Source organism: Marmota marmota, unplaced genomic scaffold, assembly GCF_001458135.2.
Source record: "Marmota marmota marmota unplaced genomic scaffold, marMar, whole genome shotgun sequence".
NCBI classification, from domain to species: Eukaryota; Metazoa; Chordata; class Mammalia; order Rodentia; family Sciuridae; genus Marmota; species Marmota marmota.
In genome coordinates this window covers 2152865-2168836 of record NW_025999891.1, presented here as the reverse complement: position 1 = coordinate 2168836, position 15972 = coordinate 2152865, and the positions used below count along the sequence as shown (strand labels likewise).

General features: G+C 40.0%; 1 protein-coding gene across 2 annotated transcripts in view; it reads left to right on the top strand.

Moving 5' to 3' along the window:
• Positions 1 to 15972, top strand: part of Vps53 (VPS53 subunit of GARP complex) — a 146538-nt gene that overhangs the window by 118017 nt on the left and 12549 nt on the right. For both annotated transcript variants that reach the window (XM_015501034.2, XM_048793292.1), the window contains exons 18-19: positions 2143 to 2291; positions 7255 to 7324. In XM_015501034.2, coding sequence (XP_015356520.1) covers positions 2143 to 2291; positions 7255 to 7324 — 219 coding nt within the window. The remainder of the gene's footprint in view (positions 1 to 2142; positions 2292 to 7254; positions 7325 to 15972) is intronic.

Genomic DNA, 15972 nt, shown 5'->3' with positions numbered 1-15972 from the left:
GTGTGTCCCAAGGGGAAAGAGACCCTGCAGTGGTGCTTCTGTTTTCCAGACATGACTCCTAATTCTCCTTAGGGTGTCAGAACTTGAGCTCATTTTTGTTCATGGCCAAAGACTATCTTTCTCATGATACTCATCTCCCCAAAACCTGTCAACCACATAGTCCCCGAGGCTCTTTCCTTCCTTGTTCCGCATATCACTGACTTATCCTCTGATCTGCCTTTAGTGTTTGCCAGAGATCCTCTTTCCCTTTATTGAAATCCCATCATAATCCCAAAGGCTTTAGGAATGTAAGATTCTATATGCACACCTTTAAAATGTTTTTATTGTGGAAAATTTCAGATGTATTCAAAAGTAAAGAAAACAATATAGTGAACCCCGTGTACCTGTCACCCAGCTTCACTAATCATGTTTCATCTGCACCTGCAGCCCCCTCCCCTGGCCCCAGATTGCTTTGTGTGTTTTATTTTTATTTAGTTTTTAGGACATGGATATCTTTGAGGGCCATTGTTCAGCTAGCCATGGCATGTGGTGGAGGAGCCAGAGAACAGAGTCCTCAATCAAGTGGTTTTTATCTTTGTGATCTAGGACCATGTTAGTTCAACAACAACCAGAACTGAGTTTGAGTCCCCTAGGCCAGTCTTTTGAACGGGCTGCACCCAAGGGTTAGGTGGGTGGGGCAGCCATTGGAGGGAGAAAAAGAAGCATTATGTCAAGAAATGTCAGGCAAAATTCCTAAATTTTATCAGGGCATGGTGACATATGCCTGTAATCCAGCAACCTGGGAGACTGAAGCAGGAGAATCATAAATTAAAATCATAAATTTTACTAATTTGGCAACTTAGTAAGACCCTCTCTCAAAATAAAAAAGAAAAAAGGCTGAGGATGTAACTCAGTGGCAAAGTGTCCCAGCCCCCAACACACACACAGTAAAAAAATTCCTAAATTTTTAAAATAAGCTTATACCATACACCATCCCTTTCTTCCTATTACCCAAGATATGGTTAAGAGGAAATTAACTTTTTTGGAAGGCGGTCACATTCAGTTACTAGACTTGTCTCACCCTGAGGAGGTGAGGGAGGTTGAGCTGATTTTGGAGGAGACTCCTCCAGTGCTTGACAATCGGATGACACAACGATAGTGAATGTGAAATGTCCGCTGAATACCTTGACTGTTGAACCATTGTTAGGTGGCCTTTGCAACAAAAGACACACTGATGTTAGGCTGCAGAGGGTCTGGGAAGCCTAAAATGGTACAGGTGGTTCCAGAGCCAGAGGATGTGGCCTGAGTCTGCAGATTGGACTGGAATAGGGACACAATAACCTGAAGAAATATAGTCAGAGGTGAGGCACTGTAATAGTCAGCTTTTCATTGCTGTATCAGAATACCTGAGAAAATCAATTTAAAGGAGGGAAGATTTATTTTGGCTCCTGGTTTCAGTTCATGATTGACCAGCTCCATTGTTTCTGGACCTGTGTGAGGCACAACATCATAGTACAAGCAGCTGGTGGAGCAAAGCTGCTCACCTCATTGTGGCCAGGAAGCAAAAAGAGAGCAACCCCAGGTTATTTTGAAGTAAATATCACATGTTGTAGCAACTTTAGTGTTCTTTTTAAAGAATCCCAAACTCCTCCCAATTTACTCATGGGAAAGGTATAATCCTCTTTCAGATTTGACTGCATTAGCCCTGCCACCTATGATACCTCATGCCACATCTACTTGGAAGTAGATGTCTCTCCCCTTTTTTCCCACAGTCCTGATTGGTGGAACAGTTGACACAGAACAGGTTACTGTGTCCCTGTTCCAGTCCAATCGGCTCTCCTAATGAGGTTCCTCTTACAAGATAGCAATTTAGATGGGAAAGAAAGGCTATTTGAAGCATTCTGGGGACCACTAGAAGAAAAGTGCCTGAGTCCCATTTCCCTGTCAAGGATAAGGTGGACCTGCTTGTCTTTACTCATGATTAGTCTCTATGTTATAGACTGAGAAAAAAATTCCCCAAGACAAAGGGGGCTAATTCCTGTAATAATAATGACCGAATTTCCTCTCTGTCTCTTCCTTTTCCTGTTAACAGGTAACACTCTTTTTTTTTTTTTTTCCTCTCTGAAGGGTCTAAAGCCTGGTCTTGTCCTGTCTCTATTTCAGATGCAGTGGCAGAATGTGGAACATGTTGGTGACCAGAGCCCCTATGTCACTTCTGTCATTCTTCACATTAAGCAGAATGTCCCCATCATCCGTGACAACCTGGCTTCCACACGGAAATACTTCACTCAATTCTGCATCAAATTTGCAAAGTAAGTCCTGGAGCATTCTCATCACTGAGTTGTTCTTATTGTTTTGCTTTGTTTTTTTTATTTTTTAAATAAAATTTTAAATCGACTTTACATTTCAGAGCAGTTTTAGGTTCATAGCACAATTGAGCAGATTTCCCATGTACCCCTTGGCCCACACGCATACTGTCCTCCAATATCAACATCCCCTCAGAGGGATACATTTGCTGGGGTTGATGAACCTACACTGATGCATTATCACCCAAAATATATGGTTTCCTTGGGTTCATTCTTAGTGTTTGTACTGTCTATGGGTCTGGACAGATATCTGATGATGTGTACCCACTGCTATAGTATGATACTCAATGGGGTTCTTTTAGTGCCATACAAACCCAACATGGTCACAGTCCTGGTGTCCCTACCATCCAACTGTAATTCGTTCTGGTACCTGCAGGCAAATTGATATCAATCTGTACCCACAGGGATCATAATAATAAAACCAAGTCTGCTACTTAAGTTTATATATACAGTAGCAGTAATACAATCATCAGCCACATCAAGGCAAACAAAAATGAGTTGGGAGACCCTGTTATTTTGAACTGTGTGGACATAACCACCCCTTGCCCAAGTGGAGATAATTAAACTTAGTCTCAGTGATCACATGTGCTTTTTGTCTCTCTCATATAAACTTTTTTAAGGGTAGGAACTACCAGTTCTGTTTCTTTTGAGCCTTCTCTTTCTTCTCCCCCATAGTATTTATTACTGTAGCTGCTAAGACTTATCCACTTTTGGATGTCCTTGTGTCCAAGGAAGGTACTAGAAATTGGGAAGAGCAAGTCAGGGAACTCCATAGCCAAGGTAGATGGAATGAACAGTAAGCTACATGTGTTCCTGTCACATCCCTGTGTGTGGCCATTTCTGGCTTGAGTTTTGAAGCAAGAAAATAATTTGGTCCTTTGCCAATCAGCATCTGGCTGTAGCACTGTCTCCTATGAGACCAGGCAGTGTACAGGGCCAGTGTCTCCTCTGACCAAATATCAAACAAACATTCTGGCAAACTTCTCAGGGAAGGGCTTCAGAAAGGTCAGCCCTGTCCAAGCTACTGTATTTGGATTGTTCTCATCTAGGTCCCAACTGGTGGTTCAGGACTCCAAGTTTATGTCTTCCCCAGATCTCTCCCAGTGTGTATTCAGTTAAGGCTTTCCCTCTCTGACACAAATAAATCCCTAAGGAGCAACAATAATGGAGTGGCTTGTAGAGTTAACTTTAATTTCTACCTTGTCAAGAAAGGATCAAGTGGACTCTCCAGGGAAGCATTAATGTTTGCAGTATGGCAGGTGAACTAGGAGTTGACGTTCCCTTCACTCTCTGGATGCTCATTAATGTGCATTAAAAGTATTGCTGATTTATCACATTGTGACACTCCCCATAAGTACTGGTAGAAGTTTCTCTGTAAAAATTTACTGCAACTAGAAATCTCCTTCATGGTCACCCAGAGGTCTGATTGAGCTTACATTAGATGAATAAGGAGTCAGTTGCTTAGCTAGCCCAAGCAGAGGCCTCACATTCTCTCAAAGCCCTCAGAGCCCTTTAGTGTTATTACTAAGCTCATATTGAGTGAACTGGGAATAGGATGCCCATCTCACACATCTGGAAAAGCTCAGCCTGTGATCTAGGCTATATTTCTATTTTAATCCATGGTACCTTCCATTCTGGTAAACCCTAACCTTACTGTAGAAACCTCAGTTTTAGGATTGTGAAGGGACCTTTCCCCAGCCAAAGGCAATAGCCACCATCATCTGTATGGCATGGAGAAGCAGTTAAACTTGGAGTCCTGAACCACCAGTTGGGACCTAGATGAGAACAATACAAATACAATTACCCATCACATTGCTGGGACCTCTTCCCCAAAGACATGTGTTGAGTCCCGGTTTCCCTAGTCCAAGCCCTGTAGACTAGTGCTTAGAGCCAGTTCAAGGACACAGCCACAACTTACTCTAGTGGGAAGTAACAAGTTATACACTGTATATACAGTTGTGATTAGTCATGAATTCAACCTCATGTTGCTTGTTTGGCTCTGGTTTACAGCACTTCCAATTCCTTCTAAATAGTTCCTGTTCATACCCATCCTGACCTGTTAGGCCTTTCCCCAGGTCCGACCCCTGGACTTCAAATTTCTTTCCCCTAACTCCCTTTGCTACCCACCAACGCGAAACCATCAGTAGATCCTTTGTCTCCATTTGGTATCTATAGGGACAGTCTTTCCTGTTTAGACATCATAGTCACTCCCTGGTTGAAACCACAGTTTGAATCACAGGTGACTTTCCTCCACCTAAGCTGATTCTCCTCTATTCAGGACTGGAGATAAAAAGACAAATCTCTTTTTAAAAATTTTTTACTTGTTCTTTTTAGTTAAACATGACAATAGAATGTATTTTGACATATTATACATACAGGAGTATAACTTCCCATTCTTGTGAAGACAAATCTTTTAATAGTGGTTGGGTACAGTTTTGATCAGTCATGAATTCAACCTCACATTAACTTGTTTGACTCTAGTTTATAAGACTTCCAGTCCCTCCCAAATAGTCCCCAGTAAACTTCCTGGCAAAGTGCTGGTACCGAGCTGACATTCAAAAAGTGGTCGCTGCTGGGCTGGGATTGTAGCTCAGCGGTAGAGCGCTTGCCTAGTGTAGCCGGGACCCGGGTTCGATCCTCAGCACCACATAAAAATAAAAGCCTTGAGTTGTGTCCATCTACACCTAAAAAAAAAAAAAAAAAAAATAGTCACTGCTACTGTTATTAAAACATTTATTATTTATTCAATGTGCATTTACTTGAGCATTTCCTTTGTCCTAGATACTGGGTTAAGTGATCTGACTTAACAGACACTACCCCTGCCTCCACTTGCCTTAACAGTCAAGGGAATAGACATAAACAAATAAGTGTAATAAAGTAGGTAAGATATTAGAGGCCTGAGGACTCTTGAGAATATGGTGGAGGTGACTGAGAAAAGGCTCCATAGAAGAGACATCCTTGAGCAAGGTCAGAGGGTCGTGTGAGTGCTGACCCCAAGGCTCACAAAGAGCATTCCAGGCAGAGGGGACAGTGTAAGCAAAGGCACAAAGGTATTAGCAGCCCACAGAATTGTAGGATCTGCAAATAGCTCAACCAGGTTGAAGTATGAGGTGCCAGGGTTCAGCATGATGTGGCTGGGGACAGAAAATCCAGAATCAAGGTTGTGACCAGGCACTATAGTAGTGCCTATAGTCCCAGCTACTCAAGGCATTGAGGCAAGAGGATCAGTTAAGCCTAGGAATTGGCATCTGGCCTAGGCAACATGGAAAGACCCTGTCTCAAAAAAAAAAAAAACCTGAATCAAGGAATGTCTTGTTTGCAGCCATTGTAAGAGTTTTGGTAACAGGTGACTTAAAAAGATGAGGATGAAGGCAGGGAGACCAGGTGGGAAATAATTGGAAGAGCTCGGGACTCAGGAGGTTGAGGTAGGAAGGTGGCAAGTTTGAGGCCAGCCTCAGCAACTTAGTGAGACTCTGTCTCAAAATAAAAAGTAAAATAATAATAATAATAATAAAGTCTGGGGACATAACTCAGAGGTAAAGTTCCCCTGGGTTCAATCCCCAGCACCAAAAAAGAAAGAAAAAGAAGGAATGAAAGAAGGAAGGAAGGGCTCCGTTGCTCAGATGACAGGACAGTTGGGGAGGAGATCAACAGGGGTGAATCTGGGAGTTCAGGGGAAGAATTGGTAACTGATTGGATGTTGGGGTTGAGGTGGGAAATAGTTTGGGGAACTCTCAGTTCCTGACTTGGCAACCAGGTGGAGTCGCCAACTCATTGCAGTCACTGAGCCTGGAGGCCAGTGTGAGGCTAGTCTGGAGGAGGTTGGTCATCGCATTAAGATGTCCAGGAAGTCATTACTGTTAGAGTGAGTATAGTGTAAGGAAAAGATGCAGAGAGACTGAAGACAAAGGAGGGCTCAGGCCTGGGAGCAGCTTTGGAAGAGTGAGAAGATAGGTACTAGCCAGCCTTTATCTTTACCTACAAATCCTGCTTTATTTCCAGCCTTCCTTTTGTGGTCCAGAGTCCTATGACACTTCCTGGTCACCTCACTTTGGATCTTGTCTTGATTATAGGCATGTATATTCTACTCTTAAATCTATTAGATATACCTGGCCTGGGATTCTGGGAAAACTACATTGGTGGATATTTTGTTTTTTGTTTTTGTTTGTTTTGTGCGTGTGTGTGTGTGTGTGTGTGTGTTTCTGGGGGTGGAACCCAGGTCCTTGCACATGCTGGCAAGCACTTTACCAGTGAGTTACATTCTAGCCCTCATATATGTTCCATTCTTAAATCTGTTAGGGTGTTTATATCTACTAGTTACAGAAGCCCTAATTCAAACTGGTTTAAATGGTAGGTGAGTTTTTTATTTCATATAACTACAAGTCCTGAGATAGGACAGATCTGAGAGGTGGTTTATTCTGCTATCTTTGGATCTGGCATCATCTTCAGAATGGTGGTAGACTGGAAGCTATAGACATCACATCCAAATGCAACAGTGCCCCCCCACCTTGCAGTAAAGTCCTTCCCCCTCCCAGGACACATAGCAATCACCAAGAGAATGCCATGCTCTGACTGGCTGAGGCTAATTAGAATCCTCCGTAGGAGGATTTATGGGGTATAGCTTAGTAGTTTTCAGCATATACGTGGACCTGGATTTCATCCCCAGCACCACACACATAGACACAAAAATCACCAATATAGTTTAAGATCAAGTTTTTCTAGACCCTAAATAAAACCAGGGTCTAGGTGAGAAATAAAAGGAAGGCAGGGGATGCTGATAGGTAGCAATAGTATCTACCTTGATTCTCAGTTTTCTTATGGAAGGGTAAAGCCTTTGAAGAAAGTTTCTGCATTTCTTTACTGGAGAGAGTATATGCCTAATTTATCACTTCTTTTTTTTTTTCCACAGCTCCTTCATTCCCAAATTCATCACCCACCTCTTCAAGTGCAAGCCAATTAGCATGGTGGGAGCAGAACAGGTGAGGTGAACTTTATATTGGACTGTTGCCTTAGAGCTTTTGTCATGGATCCAGTACATATCTTAGGACAGATCTACTCTGGAGAAATAAAATGACTGAAAGTGTTTTTGGAGTGTGAAAGGGTCATGGCTCTAGATTAAATAGTCAGAGAAGGTTTCTACAAGGACTGATGCTTGAGAAAACACTTCAAGCAGAGGGAGAAGCAAGGCCTCTGATTGGTTTGAACCCACAGTGACTGGACTAAGACCCTTATGAGAGAGAGGCTTATCTGTTCGATACTGAGCAACTCGGATCACCTCCCCTAAGAATCTTCATGATTAGCTTCCCCCTGCTTGCTTGAATTTTATACAAACTAAGGCTCCTCTTAGTTTGTCCCCTTGGCACTGATGGATTGGCTTATGTGCTACAGCACAGCTACCTCTTTTCAGCTGCTACCTAGTCAGACCATCTGAAATAGGCAATTTGAGTTCAATAAGCAGTTTAAGCTGCTTTTAAAAGAAAAACCAAAAAATCAGAAAGAGCTGGGGATGGGCTAGGGATATGGTTCAATCGTAGAGGCATATGAGTGGCCGTAGGCTCCTCCCCAGCACCACAAAGGGTGGTAAAGCATTCCTGGGTTTAATCTCCAACACTACAAAAAGAAATGAAAAGAAAAACAATAATATTCGTATTCAATCCCTACTTTGTTTGGGGGTTTTGTTTTGTTTTGTTTTGTTTTTTGGTACTGAAGATCAGACTCAGAGGTGCTTTACGCCTGAGCTACATCCCTAGCTCTTTTTATTTTTTATTTCAAAATGGGGTCTTGCTAAATTGCTGAGGCTGACCTCGAACTTGAGATCCTCCTGCTTCAGACTCCTGAGTCGATTATGGGTGTGTTCCACTGTGCCTGGCTTCTACCCCTAATTCTTTCAAAATACCACTTAAATGCAAAGTATGCATGTGCTAATCAAAAATGATTCACATATTCAATAAAATAAATCCTCTCTAGACATTTTATCTGTAAACTCTTAAGAAAACATGTAAGAAGATTGTATAATTCGAGATACTTTCGTAAACCCTGTCCTTCCACCAAATTCGTCAAGAGTGGCAGAGGATCCATCTCTCACAGCTCACTGCTGTGTTGGTCCCAGTCATGCCTCTCAGTTAGAGGGCAGATTAACATGTGCCATTGGGCATTGTGTTCTCTCATGAGATTCAAAGCCAGGTGTAAGATCTGTGTATGACAAGATCTCTTGAATCAAATTAAGTGCGGAGTGAGCTAGCATCAGTCCAGGTTATAAAGTGGCAATATGGTATGAGCATTCACGTTGGTAGCGCTAGAATCACAAAGGTCAGAAGCTGAAACTTGTTTCTGCAACACAGCAACCATTAGTCCTTAGGCAGATATTTAACCTGGCATCACTTCACTTTCCTCAACTATAAAATAGATGTAACCAGTGCCACCTGTTATGAGGATTCACCAACGCGATGCACATGGCGTGCTTGGGACCAGTTCTGGCACATGGTCAGGCCACACTAAATGCCAGCTCTTAGTGAGGTTAAGCTTCCTCAGACCAGGGACATGACCTTGTCTCTGTTTTTATTGCCCATCTTCCCTAATAACTCTTCCACATGCAGCCTATGTAGAAATATTCATTGCTTGCCACAGGCACTCTGTCTGACCAGCTTTAGCCAGAGTCAAAAGTGTTGTCTCAGAAAGCTTCCTGGGAGGTTGTGCAGATTCAGACACTGGCTGGGCCTGACTGCAGCAGTTCAGCACTCTGAAATTCTTGACCCCTACATGTCTTAAGCACAGAGCTCATTCTCTCTGTTGGAAGCAGCAAGCAGCAGGATGATGCCCTGACATGCTGTCTACAGTTTCTTCTTCTTTTTTTTTTTTTATACTTAAGTCATTTTTTAAATTTTTGTTTTAATTTCTTGATTTAAACTATATTTATTTATTTTTTATTTGTTTTAATTAGTTACACATGACAGTACAATATTCAAATGTATGATATGTCAAGGTCATTATACTATCATGTCTGCAGTTTCATTAGCATGTGTTTACCAGCAATTCATTCTCTTCACCTCGTCATTGTATGTGATCAGAGAGGATACAGAGTGATTAAGATCTGTGTGTCTGGGAGAAGCTGTAGAGTTCTGGGTGACTGTGTTTCTGTCTACAGACTTGGTGAAGCCCCTAGACACAGAACTGATCAAAGGAAAGGTGTTCTCCTGAGTTTATAGCTTTGCTCAGGCCTTGCAGCTGGGTTAATGTCTCATAACCATGATGTTTTCACATTATCATATAAATTCAATATTGTATCAATTTTTCTTAGACTTTCTCTTCTTTAAAAGAATATTAGAATAATCAACTCAGATCCAAAGCTAGTGTCTACAGAAAAGTATCATTTTGGCCAGTGTTTACTTCTTTCTGCTCTGAGATATGGATGAGAAAACCATCTACTGAAACTAGAGTTTTACTTCAGCAGACCCCAGGCAAATACAAAGTAGAATCTTCACAGGTCTAGCCTGAGAGACTACAAGAGCAGTGTGGCCCTTGAAGGATTCCCATGTGAAGTTCAGATTTTACTGGGTATATGCCTGCCCTGAGTATCGGGCTTTAAAGGCCAAGCTGTCATGTTGGTGGAGCCTGGTTCACTCGGGCAGCAGGATCATAGGAATCAAGAAGTGAACAAAGAGATGTTCATGGACTGAAACAGTTTCTGCCTCAAGTCATGGAGTGGCTGAAATCCAAGCTTTAACAAAAGCTGTAAGATTCAAAGCTAAGATTTAGCCTAATCTCAGCTGCTTTGCCACAAAGGTACTAGCTCCTAAATTTAGGTTATCCTTCATTATTAATACCAAAAATGGAGAAGGAAATGCTTTTTTGTTTTTTATTCATGTCCTGAGTACTGCATAAAGTGAATTATTTATTTTTGGGCCCCAGAGTTCTCTTGAGCAAAATTGAAAGGGCACATGGAATTGAACCATACTGGTATTTATAATGCCTCTTTCTAGTTTGTAATTTTCAGAGAATCTTGTGGGATTTGCAGGGTCATTAATTAGTTTTACGACCGTGGCCATCTATAACTGAACACACAGCAGAAATGGAATGCCTGAGCTAAGATAGAGAAAGCACCAAGTATGATATAGGGGGAAAAAGACAGGGGGTCCAGTCCTCTCTCTCCTGTTAAAGGTCCCTGTGGTCTCAAACAGTTGCTTTCCTGCTCTGAGCTCTGTTTCTTCCTGTTTAAATAAGAACACTGAACCAGGTGCTCTCAAAAACCCCTTCTAAATCTATCATATTGTGTAGTCTAAAATACTCTGAGCAGTATACTTTGTGTCTATAAAGTTATTTTCTTTTCCTTTGTATTATCTTTAGATACCATATTGACTTTTTAAAATTTGTGATATGTAACATAAAATTTACCATTTGGGGCTGGGATTGTGGCTCAGTGGTAAAGTGCTCGCCTAGCATGTGTGAGGCCCTGGGTTCGATCCTCAGCACCACATAAAAGTAAAATAAAGATATTGTGTCCAACTTAAAAAAAAGAAGAATTTAAAAATTTACCACTAAGCTATTCCCCAGCCTTTTTTATTTTTATTTTTTATTTTTAAGACAGGGTCTCATTCAGTGGCTTAGGGCCTCTCTAAATTGATCCTCCTGCCTCAGCGTCCTGAGTCACTGGGGATTACAGTCATGTGCCACCTGCCCAACTCATGTTAACCATTTTTAAGTATCTGCTTAGTGTCTAGAAGTTTATATACGTTGCTGTGCATCGATCACCACCATCACCTCTGGACCTTTTTCCTCTTTCCCAACTGAATCTCTGTACCCATTCACTATCTAGTCCCCATTCTCTCCTGTCCCCAGCCCTGGCAGTCACATCCTACTTTCTGTCTCTATAAATTGACTACTTTAAGTATTTCATACAGGTGGAATCATACAGTATTTGTCTTTTTCTGTCTGGCTGGTTTTAATTTCTTCCCAGTTCTTCTACATGTGTCAAAAATTTCTTAAGGCCAAGTAATATTTCATTACATGTATATGCCATATTTTGACCATATTGACTTTTTAAACTCACCTAATTCAAAGCCATCCAAACAAAAAAAAATGTGTAAAGCAAATATAAAGATTTTTTTTTAAAGTACAAGCACCACAGAGAGGGAAAAAGAAAGTCAGATTTATATTTAGCATAGCAGTTGGAAAAATGAGAAAGTGGAATGGTTATTCTCAGGCACACTTCTTCTAGGTAAATCCTGAAAAGGTGGCTGGGTGTTTTTAAGTAATCCTTAAAAACAAAATGGAGCTGGGTACTATGGCACATGCCTATAATCCCAGAATCTTGGAAGGCTGAGACAGGAGAATTGCAAGTTCAAGGCCAGCCTTAGCAACTCAGGAAGGCCTTAAGCAACTTAGTGAGACCCTGTCTCAAAATAAAAAAACAAAAAAAGCTGGGGATGTACCTCAGTGGTAAAGTACCCTTGGGTTCAATCCCTAGTACCAAAAAAGACCCAACCAAAAAAAAAAAAAAAGTGGATTGATAAAATTTAATATCTGTTTAATAATAACAATTTTACATCATAGTGAAATTGAAGGGAAATTATTGAATCTGATAATGGATATAAATAAAAATTTAGGAGTGCATATATAGATTTCATGGGACATTTGTCAGAATTACAGAGTTAAGAATTACACATTTCACCTTGCTCAGTGGCACACACCTATGAACCCAGAGGCTCGAGAGGCTGAAACAGGAGGATTGCAGATTCAAAGCCAGCCTCAGCACAAGCAAGGTGCAAAGCAACTTAGTGAGACCCTGTCTCTAAATAAAATACAAAATAAGGCTGGGGATGGGGCTCAATGTTCAAGTGCCCCAAGTTCAATCCCTGATATGACCCCCCCCCCAAAAAATTATACATTTCAATGTGTATATATTTTGCCTCAAAAAAAATTGAGCAAGTGGTAGGGGGTGAATATAGCAGGATTTCTCAGCCTCTGCAATGACAATTTAGATATTTTTTTTGTGGGGCATGTTAAGCAGAATCTCTTACTCTCCCCACTAGATGCCAGTGACATTCTTAGGTATGACAACCAAAAGTGTCTCCAGATGTTGCCAGCTGGGGTGGGGGGTTATGAGAAGAAGAATCAGCCCAAGTTGAATGCCACTGAATTGGCCGATTCAATGAAATAAGAATGACAGAATAGTTTTGGTTGTTGAAGCTGTGTATTGGATATATAAGGCCTCAAGATACCACTCCATTTCCTTCACGTATATTTGAAATTCTCCATAATAGAAAGGTTTAAAAAAAAAAAAAAAACAGTGTTTCACCCCACATATTCCCACTCAAGTTATCCAAAGTAAGATTTTAGTTTAGGAATCAATACAAAATTTCTGAAATTAAACTAGCTTCCTGGGCTGGGGATGTGGCTCAAGCGGTAGCGCGCTCGCCTGGCGTGCGTGCGGCCCCGGGTTCGATCCTCAGCACCACATACAAACAAAGATGTTGTGTCCGCCGAAAACTAAAAAATAAATATTAAAATTCTCTCTCTCTCTCTCTCTCTCTCTCTCTCTCTCTCTCTCTCTTTAAAAAAAAAAAAAAACTGGCTTCCTTCCACCTCTTCTCCCTTTCTTTCCTTTCCTTTTTTTTTTTTTTTTTAATTATTATTATTTTTTAATGTGGTGCTGGGAATCTAACCCAGGGCTTGGTGCAAGCTAGGCAAGTATTTCACCACCAAGTTGTGGCCCCAGCCCCTTCCTTGCAGATTTTTTGACTTTAGAACTTTTGTTCAGAAAAACTGAGCTGTCTCCTTCATCTCGTGTGTGTGTGTGTGTGTGTGTGTGTGTGTGCGCTCTCCCCTTTTACACAGCACTTTTTCTTTCTAAAATGCCTTCTGAAGGAAGCTTTTACCTACTCCCGAAGTCCTTCATTTCCTCTGTCCCACTAAGCTTTAACCCATCTTGTTATCCCTGAGATGGTCCTTCCCACTGAGAGCTTCACTTCTCTCCTGTCACGTGGTCAAAAGGGCCCTCCCATTGTGACACACACAGCTAGAAGGCCCAGCCACCCCAGAAGAGTTCACAACCTTGGAAGTGGAAGGACCAACCAGCACTGAAGAAGAATGTGAAATAAATGAACCAATAACTGGAAAAGGATACAATAAACATCACACTTAATGGCCAGATATAGAAAGCTTTTCTCTTTCTTGAGATGGAGTGTCTGCTCCATCCCAAATTACTTCTGAAGTCCTAGCTAGGACAATAAAATGAAAAAATAAAACAAAATTAAATGAAAAAGAAAAAAAAATAGCAGTACTGAGAATTGAAACCAGAAGTACTCTACCACTAAACTACATCACCAGCCCTTCATTTTATTTTATCTTATTTTTAATTTTTAGACAGAGTCTGGCTAAGTTGCCCAAGCTGACCTCCAATTTGTTATCCTCCTGCCTCAGCCTCCCAAGTATCTGGGATCATAGTAGGTGCTGCCACACCTGGCTAAAATGAATTTTTTTTTTAAAGAAACAGAAGTATACAGATTATAAAAAAGAAACAAAACTTTTCATTTTTCACAGAGAATATGATTGTGAATGTAATATCTAAAAGAATTACAAATGAAGTATTAGAATATAAATTTAGCAAGGTTGCTGGCCAATATTAAAAATATATATCTATATATCAGCCACAATTTAGAAAGTGAAATTTTTAAATGAAACCATTTGTAGCTGGATACAGAGGCATGTACCTATAACCTCAGCTCTTGGGAAGGTAAGGAAAGAGAATCAAGTTCAAGACCAATAAAAAAGAAAAACAATGACAAAAATATTTCAATAGTATCAGAAAGCATTAAATATCTTAGAATAACTCAATCACAATATTAAGAAGCATTAAAGAATACCCTTAAGATAAAATAATGGAACAGCTCATGTTCATCAATTAAAAGACATTAAGTGAAAAGAAATCAGTACTTCCAAAATTAATCTACAGATACAACACAATTCTAATTAGAATCCCATTAGCATTATACATATATGTGTTTGTATTTTGGGGTGTGGTGTGTAAATTGATAAACTGATTGTAAAAGTTAAACAACCAAAAGCAACAAAAAAGAACAGATAACTTACACCTCAGGATACACAAATTTATTTTAATGCTATTGTAATTAGGGCAGTGTGGTCCTGACGCCAGGAATAATTGGGCCAACAGAACAGACTTGAGTTCAGAAATAGGCCCACACATTTATAGATACTAGATTCATGACAAAACTGGCATAATTCAGTTTGGAAGGGAAGTAATTGGATATTCATATTAGAAAAAAATTTATCTTGACCTTTCTCACGTACCATACTCAGAAATCAATTTTAGTGAGGCTTGTGAAATTAGAACTCTGTACAGCCATTTTGGGAAACAGTTTGGCAGTTTCTCAAAAAGGTGAGCATAGGGTTGGGATTGTGGCTCAGCGGTAGAGCGCTCGCCTAGCACAGGGGGGACCCAGGTTCGATTGTCAGCACCACATTAAAAAAAAAATAAAGGCATTGTGTTGTGTCCATCTATAAAAAAGATTCTCTCTCTCTCTTTAAAAAAAAAAAAAAAAAAAAAAAAAAGGTGAGCATAGAGTTGCCATATGACCAGTAATTCCATTCCTAGGCATTTACACAAAAGAATTAAAAAAATATATTCACACAGAAACTTGTGCATAAAGGTTCATAGCAGCATTACTCATGCATTATTCATAATAACCAAAAAGTAGAAACAACATGATGAACCTTAAAACATTACATTAATTGAAGAGAAACACAAAAGGCCATGTATACATGATTTCTTTTATCTGAAATGCCCAAAATAGGGAAATCCATAAAATGAAAAGTAGATTAATGATTGACAAGAGCTAAGGGAGACAAAAAAATAAGGAGTGGCTCCTAATTTCTTTGTGGGGCAATGAAATGTTCTGGAACTAGGAAATGGTGATGATTGTGTTACTTGTGAATATATTTTTAGAAACACTAACTTATAAACTTTAATGGGTAAATCTTACAACACATTAATTAGTATATCTCAATTCTTGAAAAATAAATTCCAGTTTGGTTGTGGCTCTGAAAGTAAAAGGTAAGATAACAAAGCTTCTGGAAGAAGACATAAAAGAATACCTTTATAACCTTGGGTTAGGCAAAGATTCCTTGGGCAAAAAATTAAAAGAAAAAAATTGGGGCTGGGGTTGTGACTCAGCGGTAGAGCACTTGCCTAGCACATGCAAGGCCCTGGGTTCGATCCTCAGCACCACATTAAAAAAATAAATAAAATAAAGCTATTGTGTCCAACTGCAACTAAAAAATAAATATTTTTTAAAAAGATTAAAGAAAATATACTGGTTACATGAAGTACTTAAAGAAATCCTTTTTTATCAAAAGGTACCATTAGGAGAGTTGAACAGTAAGTAATAGAGAAAATATTCATATTCTAAATATTTATTTTTAAAAACCTCTAGCAAATCAATTAGAAAAAGATAATCAGGGCTGATGATGTAACTCAGTGGTGAAAAACTTGCCTAGGAAGTGTGAGTTTTATCCCCAGCATTGCCAAAAAAAGGGGGGGGGATAATCTACCAGTAGAAAAGTGACAAAAGACCTTGAATTGACACTTCAAAAGAGAAAAAAAAAAAAAAAA